Source organism: Mytilus californianus, unplaced genomic scaffold (assembly GCF_021869535.1).
Source record: "Mytilus californianus isolate M0D057914Y unplaced genomic scaffold, xbMytCali1.0.p SCAF_1, whole genome shotgun sequence".
Classification (NCBI taxonomy): domain Eukaryota; kingdom Metazoa; phylum Mollusca; class Bivalvia; order Mytilida; family Mytilidae; genus Mytilus; species Mytilus californianus.
The window spans coordinates 116,076,053-116,093,992 of record NW_026262581.1 but is presented as its reverse complement, the minus strand read 5'-3'; the positions used below and the strand labels follow the sequence as shown (position 1 = coordinate 116,093,992).

At 32.1% G+C, this 17,940-nt stretch overlaps 1 protein-coding gene across 1 annotated transcript; it reads left to right on the top strand.

The window, feature by feature from the left end:
- Nucleotides 1-2,271: 2,271 nt before the first annotated feature.
- Nucleotides 2,272-9,902, top strand: LOC127731666 (uncharacterized). Its single transcript, XM_052240457.1, has 3 exons — nucleotides 2,272-3,668; nucleotides 5,130-5,240; nucleotides 8,229-9,902. The coding sequence occupies exons 1-3, from the start codon at nucleotides 2,558-2,560 to the stop codon at nucleotides 8,396-8,398; spliced, it is 1,392 nt and encodes a 463-aa protein (XP_052096417.1). The 5' UTR covers nucleotides 2,272-2,557; the 3' UTR covers nucleotides 8,399-9,902.
- Nucleotides 9,903-17,940: the final 8,038 nt, after the last annotated feature.

The window sequence follows — 17,940 nt, the reverse complement described above, 5'->3', positions numbered from 1 at the left end:
ACTACGCCCGATATCGTTAATAGTTAGATCCAGGCCTAGTTTGGAATTGCAGACATGTAGTATCAAAACATCAGTGTTAATAGGGTGAGGGATTTTACCGTTTTGGTCGATAGGCACGCGGATGTTATGAAAACGCAAACTTGTTCGGCGTGAATATTGTTCTTGGTTTTCTAATCTGGTTTCCAGTTCTACAATTTTTTTGAAGAGAGAGCCAACTTCTGTATCAAGTTCATTAACTATGGTGGTGTTACTTTTTACATCCTCGTTAACTTTTTCGACATTAGAATACAGTCTACTAATCCTTATATTGTCAGTGTCAATCCGTTTGCCATGATGTTCGACTAATTCAGCTATCGGTTTTACTTGCTGATCAACACATTTTTTGACCTCCTCTTCAATCATTGAGGAAAAAGATTCACCTATTTTTTCAGCAAGAATGGGTACAATTTTATAAATTACAACAGGACTAGACAGGGCCTCTAAAACTTTATCTGCAATACTTTTCCTGGGTGCAGGTACTTTTTTGTCTAAATCCCGAAGATCACCAACTGAGTTTCGACGCCTTATTTGTCGTGTTGTTTGTTTTTGTGTTCCTGGAAGAAGCTCCGGACTTAAGAGCTCTTTTCGTTTGTTTGATGGTTTAGTTGCTGGAGTGCTAAGATAGATTGCAGGTTGTGAACTACAAATCATTGGTTCAGAATTAAGTTCATTGTTTTGGTCCGTGGGGGCAGCCATGTTGTTTGTTCTTGAATGTTGACAAAAGAATGTCTCAGTAAAGTTAACAAATAATTATAATTTGTCTGTAGATTGTTCTGTTTAAATCTGCAGGATTCACTCTGTTGTTAGTGTATTCAATTTTGACCCGTTATATTTTAGTTATCCATCGTATTTTCCATTTGACAAGAGAGATCTTTTACACGTCCATCTGTATTAGCGCATGCCCATATCCTCTTAGTCTATCCATTAAAATTGTGTAAAGGTATGGACAAACTGTATATTTTTGCCGAGATTACCTTTTTAGAGAATGATTCTTATGTTATTTGTATATTTAATAAATGTAATTTATATAGTGAGGTCCTTTTTTATTTGTATGTTAGAAGTTGTGAACTCAATTTCATTCTTACAGTGTTATACACACAGACATTCACAAATATGTTATTATATGATGCATAATCACTTGATATAAATCATTAACGTATTTATCTGGAGTGACATGACGGGTCATTTGTGGAGCAGGAACTGTATACCCTTTAGGAGTACCTGTTCACCCCGTTTTTTTTTTGGTTGGGTTCGCTTTGCTCAATCACTAGTTTTCTGTGTGTAGTGTTTTGTGGACTGTTGATCTTTTCAGTTTTTCTCCCCGGCCATGCTGTTGTCTGTTTTTATTCAACTTGAGGGTCAGTAAGATTATCCGACCTTGGTATCTTGGGCTTCAATGAGTGACTAATGCAATCTGACTTAGGCAAACATTGGCAAACATTATATATACTTATTGCAATCCATACTGTAGTGTAGCACTTGTTATGTTAGAAATATGACAGCAATCTAGATCTTCAGGGTCAGTTTCAAGGTGTGACTCTAGGTCAATCTACTTTCGACACGGTTCATTTTAAGGTTTAGGACAACTTTTATTTCATATTATGGACTAGAACATCTAAAGTTACAAAATGATCAGAGATTCCTTTGTAGGATTTGTACAAATCTGAGACTACTATAACACATATTATAGTGTTATAGTATTCTCAGTACAAATGTATACTTAACACTGCGTGCATATGATCTACAAGGCATTGACCATTCATCTTATTAAGGGATTGGGGTTGGGATAGGGCAGCCTGAGACATATAAACACACACATGTCTCTGGATAGGGGTAAGTTTTTTTCTTCTTTTTTTTTAACAATAACGGACACAAATATTTTTGTTACGTTCAACTTGGTAATCATTAATCAGTTCCTAATCCAACTTAGCATTCCGGCAATTAGTGTCCAACGTATCAATAACTTTTTTGTTACTCACGGTTACGTTTTTAATGTAATCGTAGACAGTGCCAAGTTTTTTTAGATTGGAAAACTATTTTTGGAGAAGCGCATTTAAATTATATAATTATGAATTGTATACTTTAAAAACTACAAGTATATTCCAACAAATTTTAAGGGGACTTTTCATGTCAACGACATATATATCTGTTTCTGCTTATATCAAGGAGAACAGTGTTAGTGTTTACCCCGGAGAATGGCCGTCATTCGTTAAACTTTTAGACACCGGAAGTAGATGCCACGATTCCATAACAAGCGTCTGCACATTCTAGAAAATCAGGTTTCAAACAAAAAAACACAGGTTGACAATGACTGAATTTCACATTGCCAATATTTGATCACTAGGGAACTTAAATTTCAATGACAGTTACTTGGTCTTGTAGACAATTTTAGACTCTGCATACCTTTCTGACAGAGTATGGGCCGAACAGATTTTGTTCCGAATCGTGACTTCATTATCTCTGTTTTGTGATTACGTGGTCCGCTATGATAATCGGCAGTTAAATCATAAATGTAAACATGGATCCATTCACTATATTACTTGGTAGGAGAAGGGACACGTGTCGATGGTTTCAGCTCATAAGCATTCTAATTTTGTTTACACAGCTTTTCTTATGTCAAAGTACTTGTGATATTGAACTTGACACCTTGCAAAAAAGAAGTGCACCCGGCCTTAAAGCCCCCAAAAAACTTTGGTGGGCCAAAGAATTAACTCCAGATCTACATGTTGCTGGAGGGTTAATTGAAAGACAAATAAAATATGCATCTGAGGCTGGATTTAGAAGCATTATTTCACTATTTAATGACTTGCGCGCTGGAGATTTTGGTGGGGAATACTTACCAACTGCATTTGAGGCAAGTCAGATAGCTAAAATTGCTGGTCTTCAATATCTTGCAGTATTGGAAGAAGATGAAGAATTCGCTTCTGAAGATGCAATAAGGAAATTGACAGAAGCTATTTCACAAGTAGAGAAACCAATTCTTTTACATTGTAATCGTGCATTCACAATAGCATATACAACATTGTTGTATTTGGCAAATCAGTCAAGACATAATCCAAATTTTGTTCCACATGTTGACAGTGAAAAATTTTACAAAATGAGTGCACTTATGGGTAAAGATTTTACCTCAAATCATACCTTAAAAGCTGTGGTTGCAAAAGTCACTGGTGAGCCAATTGTAGAAAATCCACCAAAACCAGAAACTGAGCCAGATGACTGGCTTGATTTCTGGCTGGCCCATCCTGTATACAAAAACTGGTATACTGCTGGACAGATCAGAAAAGGACATTTACAGGAACTTGAGTTCATTGGCTTTAAATCTATCATTAATATGAGACTTGATACAACACATAATGGAAAACCATCACAGGAAACTGTAACACTTCTCAATGTGCAAGATGGCACACCAACATATGATTCAGATTATAAACCTTTACGACAAACACATTCACATATAAAAAATATAATTCTTGATGCGTCAAAAGAAAACCATTATATCTCGCCAACTTCTCCAGTTAATTATGAAAATCGACATCATGAAGAATATGGTGATGAGATAGGCTACAATGAGGATTTGCAGAGTAAACACATTAAAGAATTTGATCTTGACTACTACCTTTTACCTATAGGTAGGTTCTTCATTTATATCATTTAAACATTGCAATTATCTTAAACAAAAGCCTTTTTAAAAAAAAGGGTGTTAGTTGGAGAGATCCCGTACACTTTCATGTCAAACAATTGTGTGGTTTATTATACCCCCGCTTTAAAAAAGTGGAGGTATACTGTTTTACCTCTGTCTGTCTGATCGTCAGTCCGTCTTTCTATCCCATGAATATTTTTCGTCGCATCTTTCTCAGGAACTACATCATAAGGATTTCTGAAATTTGGTTTCAGGGTTTATATAAGTCAGCTATACCGTGTGATGCGTTTTCAGATTCATCACTCAACAACTTCCTGTTTAAAAAAAAGATAAAAAAAAATTAGTACATTGGTGTGTTTGCCTTTCATACATATAAATTCTTCAAAGTTGGAATGAAAATCCAATGTTTTCTGTGTGATCTTTGGTACAAATCATGCTGAGCTTGCTTCAAAACATGTATATATATTTGATAATTGTTGTACTTATATTATTGGATATCACTGGTGTAGATATTGGATATTTTGTTATGGGAAAGGAGAAATTAAAAAGGCACAAGGAGAATTGAGACAGCAACCAAATATGACATGGTGAGCTAAGAATGAACATTAATTGGTAGCCATAAGGCCATTAGCACTTAGCAGTGGTGACAATTTGCCAGAAAGACTAAATAATTGGTAAAAGAGGGAATAGAAGATAATATACCACTGCAAATGCAGGAGGTTGTTGGCTTGATCTTAAGCCTAAGTCAGACCAAAGACTTTAAAATTGGCACTTTCTTTTTTCTGCCAAGCTTGCTGTAGAGAAAAGACTGGTCCTTTCAGAGACAAAATGAGGCCCATAGACCAGAGCAAAAGTAGACCAAAAAATAATGGATTTATAAAAAAAACATTGATTTATGATGTACATTTTACATCTGAAAAAAATAGGTTTGGAACCATCTACTGAATCAGATTTAGTTCCAAGAAAGATTTGGTACCTTTGAAATGAGAGGTTATCTTACATTTTTATAACAGTCTTTGGAAGAGAAACATATACCTGGAGCTTATCACATTTAATAAGCATGATGAAGCAACATTTTGTTCAATTTTTTTTATCCAAACTTTCAGGGACATATTACTTTTAAGACACTGAATAAGCATATAATATTTGGAGAAAAGTGACTGCAAATATAGTAAATTAAATCTTCTTAAAGTTCAATTAAAAAAGAGGACTTCAATTTTGATCATTATTAACATGATTAAGATAAAAACTTTTTTAAAAGGGTAACTCCTCATCTGGTGGGTGTTTTCTCTAATTCAATGACTTTTTCCTTCTCTAACCTTTTTCAAAAATGTACAGAATTGACATGAATTTAACCATTTTGGAAACTACAGTTACTGCCTCATCCATTTGTGGATCATCATGTATCAATGTACAGAATATACTATATGTTCCAATTATTTATTAAAAGAGTCAACTGGAAAGTACAGTAAAGAATTATTTGCTCAGTATAAAGATAAACTGCTAGAGATTGGAAAACAAGGTCCTGTGTTAGTTCATTGTGCTAGTGGAAAGAGAGTTGGTAAGGTTTAAGATAATAGACATTTTTTTCACAATTTTTTATATGCCCGTTTACGGGACGTATTCAGGCGCGTAGCTGGCTTTACGCAAAAAATCATTTGCTTGCACATTTTTTTCACCAAAAAAAAAAAAATCTGAAATTGAATTACGGATAGTCTTTAGTCTTTACAGATTATCGTGTCTGGCGGTGTTTAAAGCCCAAATCTTTGATGTCGTCTGTAGCAGTGACTAATAAGGAACTATATATCCTTCAATATTCGCAATCTTCTCAATTCTAATTACAATGCCAGTAACTACATCAACTACTGAACGGTCATTTGGTGCATTAAGGCAGAGACATATATACACTGTGTATATATATGTCTCTGATTAAGGCGACCGGAAAGTTATCTCCGTTCAACCATGGTACAGGACAGACTATCTTCGTTGGTGCTCATACATGTTCACAAAGAAATGGATATTAACACCGAGAGAGTTCTGCGATCATTTGCCTAGGCAAAAAATAGATAAATGGACTTTCGATATTAACTTTACTTTAAGTCTTACATGCAGTATTAACATTTAATAATACAGGCTCAATACAATCACCTTGAAAACATCTTAGATTTATATCCCTTACTTATAAGTCAAGACTTAAAAGTGGCCGTTAGATTTCGTATTCCCATTGTCCGTTCGTCCAAAAGACTATTGATTCACCTGGGGTATCTGTGTCCCAAATGACCTTCTACCGTTGTCGTAGAAACCTCTCCTTTGATTTGAGAATGACCTTCGTGAGACACACTACGTGTGTCTTGCAAGAAGCAGGAACTGCTTACCCTTTTGGCCGGAGCACCGGAGGTCGCCACATTGTTTTCTGGGTCCCAGGTTTGTCAATTGTCCATTGATTAACGATTCGGTTGTCGACTTATCCTGATCTTCCCGTTTTATAAATTTTTTTTTTATATTTGAAAATAACCATGTTAATAATATAAGCAGCAAATTACGGAACTCACTAGACTTTTACTATCGTTTCATGAAAATATGGTATAGTAAGAAACAGATAGGGTATTTTTCATGTTCAAAGCAGTCACTGTAATTACTCATATGCCCGGAGCTTCATGGGGATTTGCTTCCCTGGACCACCGTCTATGGTGCTGCCCTGAATCCCCGACTAGGGTGCTATCCTGGACCAGCTGGGGACTTTGAGCGGTCCATAGCCTCCCCCCTTGCCGAATCACTATAAAGTCCACAAGTATTCACAAAATAGGAGTTTGGGCGTGAATGTGATGTGAATTTCATAAGCATGGCATACCGGGAAAATGCCCGAAAAAAGTTATCATTTTCTGCATAAAATGGTCCAAAAAAAATATTTTATTTAAGTCCAGCTACGCCCCTGGTATTTTAGTATACCTCTGTCCGTCTGTCTTCAACATGTCAGACAATGACTCAAAAAAGCTTTTACCAATTTTCATGAAACTTTGTTGAATTGTTTATATCTATTGACGTAAGCTCCCTTTCGATTTTTATAAATTTTAGATTTTACATTTTCAAGTTATGGGATTTTATTCATAAAAAATGGATTTTTTCCAGTTTTCTGACTATAACTCAAAAATGCTTTCAACATTTTTCATGAAACTTTGGGGAATTGTTTATATATGTATTGACATAAGTTCCCTTTCAATTTTAAAATTTTTTTGATTTTATATTTTGGTGTATTGGGACTTTATTCATAAAAAAGGTTTGATTTTCCAGTTTTCGGACAATAACTCAAAAATGCTTTGAGCAGTTTTCTTGAAACTTTGGTGACTGGTTTGTACCTATTAATATAAGTTCCCTTTAGTTTTTTATAAGTTTCTGATATGAAATTGAGAAGTTTTGGAATTTTTTCTCTGACTGTTTATGACGTCTTTACACTAAATCCATTGGATGTTGGATGTGTACGGATTGATAATTTAGTCTTAGATGCATGATTTTTTTATTAGTTGTTAGTGGCTTTGAACTAGCTGTCAGTAACTGTGAGTACTCTCAGATCTGTACTTAGTGTCTTTTTGTTGTTTGGATGTACAAGTACCCTGCCACGTCCACTTGCATTTGTAGTATTTGTATTTTTATCCATCTGATGAGTTAAGCCTCTTTCAACTGATTTGTATAGTTCGTTCTTATGTTGTACTGTTACACCACTGTCCCAGGTTAGGGGGAGGGTTGGGATCCCGCTAACATGTTTAACCCCGCCACATTCTGCATGTATGTGCCTGTCCCAAGTCAGGAGCCTGTAATTCAGTGGTTGTCGTTTGTTTATTTGTTACATATTTGTTTTTCGTTAATTTTTTGTACATAAATTAGGCCGTTAGTTTTCTCGTTTGAATTGTTTTACATTGTCATTTCGGGGCCTTTTATAGCTGACTGTGCGGTATGGGCTTTGCTCATTGTTGAAGGCTGTACGGTGACCTATAGTTGTTAATTTCTGTGTCATTTGGTCTCTTGTGGAGAGTTGTCTCATTGGCAATCATACCACATCTTCTTTTTTATATTTATTGAAAAAGTGACGGGCGTATCATGAGCTCATGGTGCAGCTCTATATTATTTTCAGATTTGATCACCTTTCTTTTACTATCATAGTAAAAATGACACAATTATCTAAAAATAAATCCTGCTTAGGATTGGGGAATGTAGTTTAAAGTCTATGTACTTTTATTCAAATAGAAATGTATACTTATGTTTAGTATATGAAATACATTTAATGGTAGCTCTAAAATTTACAACATTGATACTAAAGTTGAACTGCAGGGGTATCTTTGATCATTATATCACTGTTTTAACAGAGAATAAATTTATTCAAAAATACTGTGACTTCTTATATCTAGCCAACAAATATAAATTGTATGCTAAAATTAGTTGGTTTACAGTATGCTGTGAGCATAGGTATTATCCACATACATTTTTATAATAAAATTTTGCAGTGTGGTTTAAAAAGAAACTATAAAATAAATTTCACATGACTATTTTTCAGCATTTATGGCAGTACTTGCAGCAGCCTTACAATATGAGAAAGATTTCAAGTGGGCACTGAAGCGGATCAATGAATTAGGATTTGAAGTGAGTCGAACCAAGAACAGAGATGTTTATGAGATGTATTCTGCCTGGCTAAATCCAGATCATGGTAATAAAACAGAGTTATGATGAAAAACAGACTGAATATACATTTTACATAGTTTTCTTTTGCTCACATGTTACATATGTTTTGTTTACTGTTAAGTTTATTTTTTGTGTTTTTTTTTCATACACTGTACCTCTCAGATAGGCTTCATTATGTGATGGAGCATAAGCTTATCAGTAATGTTTTCATTGTTGCTTTATAAAGGACAGAGCCAATATGACTATTTTTCTTTCTTTAATTTTTACTAGATATCAAAATTTATAAATATGAATAACCCACCAAAATATGTGTGCTAACTAATAATGCTACAACAAATTAGAAGCAATCAATTTATTTCTAAGAAATGTGATCTACCCTTTCAGGAAGATAAAGATAAATCATTAATGTAAAGTGTTTATTTATGTTATTTTTAGTAAAAATACATTTTTGTAACTATTGTCTGGATAAATTAATAAATTGATTGATTGATTGTTGTTTACTTACCTTCCATGCATATTCAGGATAAATTAATGATATGCAACCATGTCACATGTTACAGTAAACCTGCTGGCTTTTTATTTGGATTTTGATTCAGCCATGCTGGATCTATGCGATCACTCTGGTTTTGGAGATGGTGCAGAATACTAAGTTGAAGACATATCATGAAACTAATTATGTGTTTTTATGACTTGCAGAAACCATTTTAATCATCAACTGCAAACTTTTGACATTCTTAAATTAAGAAAAGATTGGGCGAATAGTGACTTTATTTTAGATATACACTTGCATATAGTTCCTTTCTAAATCAAAATTTATGATGATTTACTATTTATGAATTAATTTGAAAAAGTATTTGTACATCAATTGAATCAGTTGATAAGAATTTTGAAAGTATTATATTAGTATCTTGTGCTTGTGTAAATTATTGTTCAATGAAATGTAGGTCAACATGTGTATTAAAAAATCTAAGTTGATTCCCACACTTTTTTGAAATGGTATTACTCCAATTCTTTCCATATGAAAGTAAGAGTCAGAATGATTATTAACAACAAATGGAAGTTTTTAACGACCTTGACTGGCTATACAGCCCTTGCACGGTCGGCTTGATTATTAACTGCCATGATTTTCAAATAAGTATTAATTAGAAACAACCCCAGGCTTAATTCAAAACAGTTAATATATCATGACCTGTTACATAATTAAACAGACACAATTTATTACACACCTAACTGAATACACACATTCTTGACCTCAATAGTACACCTACAAATGCATTATTTATTTTGATCTACACTACATTAAAATATTCTGTTAATTTTGCTAGCTAGCTGAATGATTAATCTGATGTGTTTTTTTTTCAATGAAAATACTTAAAATGTATAAAAAATGCAAGCAAATTTTATTTTACTTGTAAAATCAGTGCCATTATTATCTGACGTAAGTCAATAATCAAGTTCTAATTAATTAGTTACAATTATCAGAAATTTTGTTGAAATATTAAACAAAATTGCATAACTCTTACCTGAGCATTTTCTGCAATAAAATTTATTTGTTTGTTTTACATTTATATCCCATTATATTGCTATTTAACAGTAATTGGAAATATCTCAGCATTAGGTATTTGTACATTCAGATTTGAATACAGGAAATGTATTTTTTCTTAATGAAGAATGAACACCAATTTAGATAAAAAATGGTTATTTTTTTTAATTTTTATTGTTGAGAAAGTGCATTTATAAGGCCTCTTTCTGGAAATGATTAAACCTGTCATTATAAAGGGCATATAAAAATATATTACTTGTTTGACGATTTTCCTTTCCATTCTTTTCAAAAATAAAATCTGACAGAGTTTAAAATTGAAAGATCAGTATATATATCTAGTTATCAATGTTGCGAAATTCCCTACCTTTAGACAATAACATAGAAATTTTACAGATTGGAAATGAAAAGAGAGAAAAAAATTTAGAAAAAAGTATGGTCAGAAAGAATATGAGACTAGCTATGAATATGGCTGGATCACAACATCAATGATGCTTTGATTATATTTCTGACTGAAAGTCATAAAAGAACTGAGAAGTTAAACACAAATTCCAATTTTGTTAGAGAAATTAACTTAAAATACTTACTTCGGGAGAATTTGTTTCAGACCACCTGTATGTTCTTGACAATACATTGTATCTAAATCATCAAATGTTTTGCAATCCCCACCTATCAGCATTTCTTTGTGTACCTGTTATATAATGTTTTATTTTCTAAAAAATGTATAAACTAAAGAGAGACAACTGTGTCAAGAAATTTGCTTTGTTATATATTTATTTCTACTAACCATTTTTAAAGACGAAATTTACTACATGTATTCAGATATGTATTCATATGCAATTTATGTTGTCAAAATGTAAGTTGTTTACCATATATGTCACAGAAAGTAGAAAATATGAATCTTATAAAATATGAAAATCTCGGAATAGTGTCCACTGCCATTGTGTTATGAATATTTAAAATTCTCCACCAAGCTGTAAATTTGCATTTATAAATCATAGTCTAAATAAGACATGTTAGTATTGATATATTAAGATTATATGTAATGTAGACTCTCTGTGGTGTCATTTTGGAAGACTTTAATAAGGAGCAGAAAAATACAGTTGAAAATTCAATTCTGTTATAAAATTGCTTTTGTAGCATTTCTATTTTTATACCTCTTACAAATGTTACTTGAGGTTTTAGGTTTTCTCCTTGTACATACATCTGTTCAGAAATCCATCTTTGTACTCCACAACTGCAATCCTCTTGTATTGTATTATATATTATATTGAAGTTGCTTTGATTTACATTTCATTCTGTAAGGATTGTAGTATATCTATGTGCCATGTAAATCTTGCTCAAAATTGTAAACCTTACTGTCATTATTACATATTTCAGTTTCTACTAGTTTATGTTCATTGATATTTTATATTGTTGTAACTTGTTATATCAGATTATTCACAGAGAAAACTTGTGCATACATTTCTATCAAAAGTTAGATATATCAAATTGTAAAAAGTTATGGTTCTCAAGTATCAAATTTTACCATATATTTACAATCGAGATGACAACTTTTACATTGCACTGTAGACAAAGGTATTGTATAAACTGAAATCACAAGTAATTATTTATTATTTATAAAGTAACTGCTTTATTTGTATAGATGCATGCATGCATGGTTATCAGGTTCTGAAAGTAATGCTTCAATTCCTTTTGGTTTTTTTTGAAAGATTCACCAGTGACACTAATAACATCCTTATTGACTGCTCTGATGACCATCCAAAAAGTAAACATGATATGCATTGTTTTTGTTTTTTTTATAAATAGGATGTCAGCAACAACCTACTTAAACAATTTATTTTGATAAAGCTCAAAAAAAATTTGGAAGCAAACTTTTTGTTTTTGTTTAAAGAAGTTGTTGATGTCTCAAAGATTAGTATTAATGATACTTTAAATGAGATAATAGTAGATAGCAGTTTTCTGCAACTGCTCGAAGTTGGAGGATAAAAGCAAATATGTATCAAATATTTTGAAATATTATTCATATCTCACAGACTAATTTAACATTTGTAATTTTGCAATGTTTTGCTATTTTCAAATTTAAGGGGCCCAAACATGTGGTTTAGGAATGCCAACTTGTTTTGAAAATTTTACCTTTTTGTGAAAAAAAACCCAAAAATAAGTTCAGTTGCAAGCTGCCTTCGATAAAGTATAGTGAGTCAGAACTTAGATATCTAACTGTAACCCTTGTCGCTATACATGAATAACATTTTTGTCATCAGACAAGAGGTAAACAGATTGAAATATAATTAATTATCATAGTTATTAAATTGTAAATCATACATCTCTTTATTTTGATTTTAGTAGGGAAATGATATTATTATGTTTGTACCAAGGAATTGTGTTGTATTGCTTGTATTGTTATTATAATTTATTTTGTTTAGACATTTATTTCCATTTACTTTCAAACATTCCAAAACTGGTATTTTTGTTTTCTAAAATTTCTTTCAGTTCATATGAAATTTTGATAGGTATTACCTATCAAAATTTCATTTGAACTGAAACCAGTCTGTCTGTCTATAACTATATTTCTTTCACTCTGAACCATTTCCTCTCTCCTTTATTTGCATGTGAGTAATGGAAAAGGGTATACAAACATTACCATAGGCAGGATATCTGGTACTTTTTCTAGATTTATATCACTGTGACATGGTCTTTTTTGCGCTGATGAGGTGGAAAACAAACATCTATCAATCAATCCTAGAATTATGCCCCTTTGAACTCAGAAATATTACCCAGTCCATCATGAATTATGTGATTGCAACTTCTCTTATAATACGCACACGATTTATTGTATGTATGTAAAACATTATTAGATTCTAATATACAGATTTGCATGTGATTAGAATGGTCAGTTCCATTTTTTTTTCTTCAAAATTATGCCTGTTGAACATACATATATTTTTACCTATTTCAGACCCAAGCTCTTTATTATGAGTGGCCTTATCCCACTTCTTTTCAATGCATTTTTGTTTACATGAAACTGGTTACAATGTTAGATCTTTCTACTTTTTATTAATCAGTAATCCAAGATACATAATGATCTTTTTGTATTGATATTATAGTTTTATAGCTGACCTGGCCCAATGGGCCAAGTGAGCTTTTCTCATCACTTGGCATCCGTCGTCGTCCGTTAACTTTTACAAAAATTTTCTCCCCTGAAACTACTGGGCCAAATTTAACCAAACTTGGCCACAATCATCATTGGGGTAACTAGTTTAAAAAATATGTTCGATGACCCCGCCTGCCAACCAACATGGCCGACATGGCTAAAAATAGAACATAGGGGTAAAATGCCTTTTTTGGCTTATATCTTTTAAACTTAAGCATTGAGAATATCTGACAGGGTAAAAATGTTCATCAGGTTAAGATCTATCTGCTCTGAAAATTTCAGACAAATCAGACAACCCGTTGTTGGGTTGCTGCCCCTGAATTGGTAATTTAAAGGAAATTTTGCAGTTTTTGGTTTATAATGTTCAGCAAAGTAAGATCTACAAATAAGTGAAACATAACCGAAATTGTCAATTGACCCCTTAAGGAGTTATTGCCCTTTAAAGTCAATTTGTAACTATTTTTTGTAAATTTTTGTAATCTTTTACAAAAATCTTCTCCTCTGAAACTACTGAGACAAATTCAACCAAACTTGGCCACAATCATCATTAGGGTATCTTATTGAAAATGGCTAAAAATAGAATAGAGGGGTAAAATGCAGTTTTTGGCTTATATTTCTGAAACTAAAGCATTTAGAGCAAATCTGACTAGATAAAAATGTTCATCAGGTTAAGATCTATCTGCTCTGAAATTTTCAGACAAATCAGACAACCTGTTGTTGGGTTGCTGCCCCTGAATTGGTAATTTTAAGGAAATTTTGCAGTTTTTGGTTATTATCTTAAATATTATTATAGATAGAGATAAACTGTAAACAGCAGTAATGTTCAGCAAATTACGATCTGCAAATGAGACATTATGAACAAAATTGCCAATTGACCTCTTAAGGAGTTATTGCCCTTTATAGTAAATTTTTAACAATTTTTCTTAAATTTTTGTAATTTTTTACAAAAATCTAATTCACTTAATCTACTGGGCTGAATAGAATTAAAATTAGCCCCAATATTCAGTAGGGTATCTTGATTGAAAAATGTATCTGATGACCCTGCCAACCAACATGGCCGCCATGGCTAAAAATAGAACATAGGGGTTTACTATAGAAGTCTATTGGAAAATTGTAAAAAAAAAATTTCAAATGTTCACAACTTGAAAACTAATTTAAATCATGATAAGGGGTCTTCAGTAACTATTGTAAGACTACAATGGGATGACCTGCTTTTAATTTAACCACTTGGCCAAATTAAACCAAACTTGGCCTCAATCATTATTAGGGTATCTAATACTATTTATTATGATTTTAACCTTATTTTACATGATTTCCAAAACCACAGTAGATACAGGTGAGCGACACAGGCTCTTCAGAGCCTCTAGTTTTATTGTATTTATAGATACTTTCTTTCATTATATTTGCTACCAAATCTGCAATAGGTTATTTTAAAATCTTCATATTATCTAATGTCAAACGAAAATAATTCTAGGCAATGATGATAATCATGTAGATCTATTTTTATTGTTGTTTCAAAGAGTAGAGTCATATATTTTTTATATGTATAAGATACATTTAGCAAATGCATTTATTGTTCTTTTGGTTAAGGGTTTTGAGTAGCTAGCATCATTAATATTACTGCGTAATGTAAGTGATGGAAATTTCAGTTAAAATTAAAGACACTTGTTTGTCTCTAGATATTTTGTGAAAAGAACCCCTGCACCTCAGATGAATGTATTATGATTTATAATGGAATAATGATGTTCTTCCAATTATTCACACTTCATATGATGTATTTACTTCATATTTGCTTTAATTGCTTCTCGGGAATTATTACATAATGTTAAAATTGATTGAAGTATTGATTTATTATTTTAAAAAATTTAATTTATTGTTTGGGATTTGGGTTTGTCAGAAAATAGTACCATATTTCGAATTTTGTATAATAATAAAGGTATGTAATAACCAAGGAAATAATATGAATAGAGGTTATATGACCTCATTGGTTAAAACCAATTAAAAAGCCCAACTTTACAAAATGAGATGATAAAGATAAGCTCTGGTTTAGTCTTGACTATATTGACCATCCTTCAATGCATATGGATATTGGACTAAACTGTCATATTATAATCAGTTAAGCTTTTTATGTACCAATTCTCAAAAAGCTTTTTATACGCCCGTTTACGGGACATATTATGGTATACGGTTGTACGTCCGTCTGTCCGTCCGTCTGTCCGTCCGTCTGTCGTCAACATGTCGGACATTAACTCAAAAACGCTTTAACCAATTTGCTTAAAACTTTGGTGAATTGTTTATATCTATTGACGTGAGCTCCCTTTCGTTTTTTATAAATTTTAGATTTTACGTTTCCGAGTTATGGGGTTTTATTCATTAAAAAAGGGGGATTTTCCAGTTTTCGGACAATAACTCAAGAATGCTTTCACCAACTTGCAAGAAATTTTGGTTAATTGTTTATATCTATTGACATGAGCTCCCTTTGGATTTTTATAAATTTTAGATTTTACGTTTCCGAGTTATGGGGTTTTATTCATAAAAAAAAGGGGGATTTTCCAGTTTTCGGACAATAACTCAAAAATGCTTTCAGCAGTTCTCATGAAACTTTGATGAATTGTTGATATCTATTGATGTAAGCTCCCTTTAGAATTTTATAAATTTTAGATTTTACATTTCCGAATTATGGGGTTTATTCATTAAAAAAGGGGGGATTTTCCAGTTTTCAGACAAAAACTCAAAAATGCTTTCAGCAATTCGTATGAAACTTTGGTGAACTGTTTATATCTATTGATGTAAGCTCCCTTTAGAATTTTACAAATTTTTTTGTTTATAGTCTGACAACAGATTTACTAAGTATTTCGCAACAGCACAGTGTATTGCACAACAGCAAGAAATCTTTAATTGAATATAAATTCAATTCATATAACCAACTTCAAGTTCTTTGACTACATTTATTCAGAAACCTAAAATAGATGTATGTCAAATATTTAATTACAATCCAAATTCAGACCTGTATCAAGCTTGAATATTGTGTCCATTTTTGCCCCAACTGTTCAGGGTTAGACCTCTGTGGGCGTATCCAGCTGCGTTCAGCGAAGCAGTTTATTAATTGATGCTGGAATTCATTGCAGCTAGCTCATTTATTTTTTTTCTTCAAAAATTTGTCATTCAATAGATATGGGAATTCAATAAGGAAAAACTGTTCTGTTTTTGTTAAAAAGGAAACAGGCATATCATGCATTACTGATATATTTGTTTATAAATTTTTCACTGCTAAATTAATAGCTTTAAAAATCAAAAAATATTGTCATTCAATAGAATGAATACCTATGTTTCTATATGCTGTTATGTTATCTATTTTCTGTTCTACAAATCTATTGGCATTCTCAGTCAATTTTATCCTTAATTTTATTAATTTGTTTAATTATATGAACTTATAATAATAAAGAATATATTTAATTAAAATTCCTCTTCATGAAAAATACTGTCCAATTACTTTATTTGTTAAACGAAATTTACAACCCTTCAATGTTTAGTTGTTCTTTTAATGCAAAGGAGATATGGTATGATTGCTTATGAGACAACTATCCACTAGAGACCAAAGGACGTGGATGTTAGTGACTAACATTACATACTTACAGGATTGCAGACCAGAAAACACAAAAAAGACCTGATATAACATGCTGTAGTCAAGTTTATATATAAATGTTTTCCTCAATGCAGTTTTCAAACATGATACCCTAAAACTATAATGTTTAAATGGATGCTATTTAAAACATTGCCTATCTTTTTCTTAATGAAGTTTCTTCAAATTTGTCAAAAGACAAACGATAACCTTTTTAAACTGAGAAACTACCTTGTTCAATTTGATTTATAAATAAATTAATGGCATATTTGCACTTATTAGGTCATGTACCTAATGAAAGCCAAGATGAAAAGAACATTCTGAATTTGTGAACAGGTTGTGCAAAGTGCAGGTCTGTAAAGTAAGCAATGATCAGGAATGCAGATGGGAGGTTCAGATGGGGAGGTTTTGTGGGAAATTAGGTACCTGTTTGGTATAATCAACTTATTCACAGTCTGGAGTCTACATCTTTTTCAGAATGCTGGATGTTTGTCTATACATTGAAAATGTAACCTCAATTCGTGTTGTGAAAATATGGGAAATTTTTGCAGATTTTTTAGATGCTGAAACTTACTTTTTGTTAATTTCCAGAAGTATTCTCAATAGAAGGCACCAATTTTGATTAATGAACACTTACAGCTTTCAACCCTTACTTAACCTTTAAACTAGAATATCTTATATATATATATAAGTACGTCTGAACCAGTGACAACTCTACAACAGATTTATCCATCGGATCACCAGCAGTGATGGTGATACATGGCTGTGTACATTCTGTATATACAACTCGTCTAAACATCAGCCCAACAATGTTAGATCTGTAAATTTGCTTTCGCAGGGAAGAACTAAAAATTTGCGAAAGCAAATTTACAGATCTAACATTGTTGGGCTGATGTTTAGACGAGTTGTATATATATATATACAAGTCTAAATTGAAAACAACGTTCAAACCTATGATTGCGTTAGAAAAAAACCGCAATTTTTATACGTGTGCATGCAAAACAAATTTCTTGGAAGAGGGGTCTTAATACAGCACAAACAACATTTTCCAAAAGACCAAAAAAGTGAAAAAGTATATTTTAACAAAACGCATTTGACTAGCAGGTTGAACAATGGATGTACTTAAACCCTGCTATATATATATACATTGTCAGAAGATATGCACCCACTCTTCATCACATTTGAAAACTTTTTGGAAATCTCCAGATGGTGAAACTTAAGCCCGTTTCAGAAGAATTCTTAAAGGTTTGTACCCATTCTTTTATAAGTTT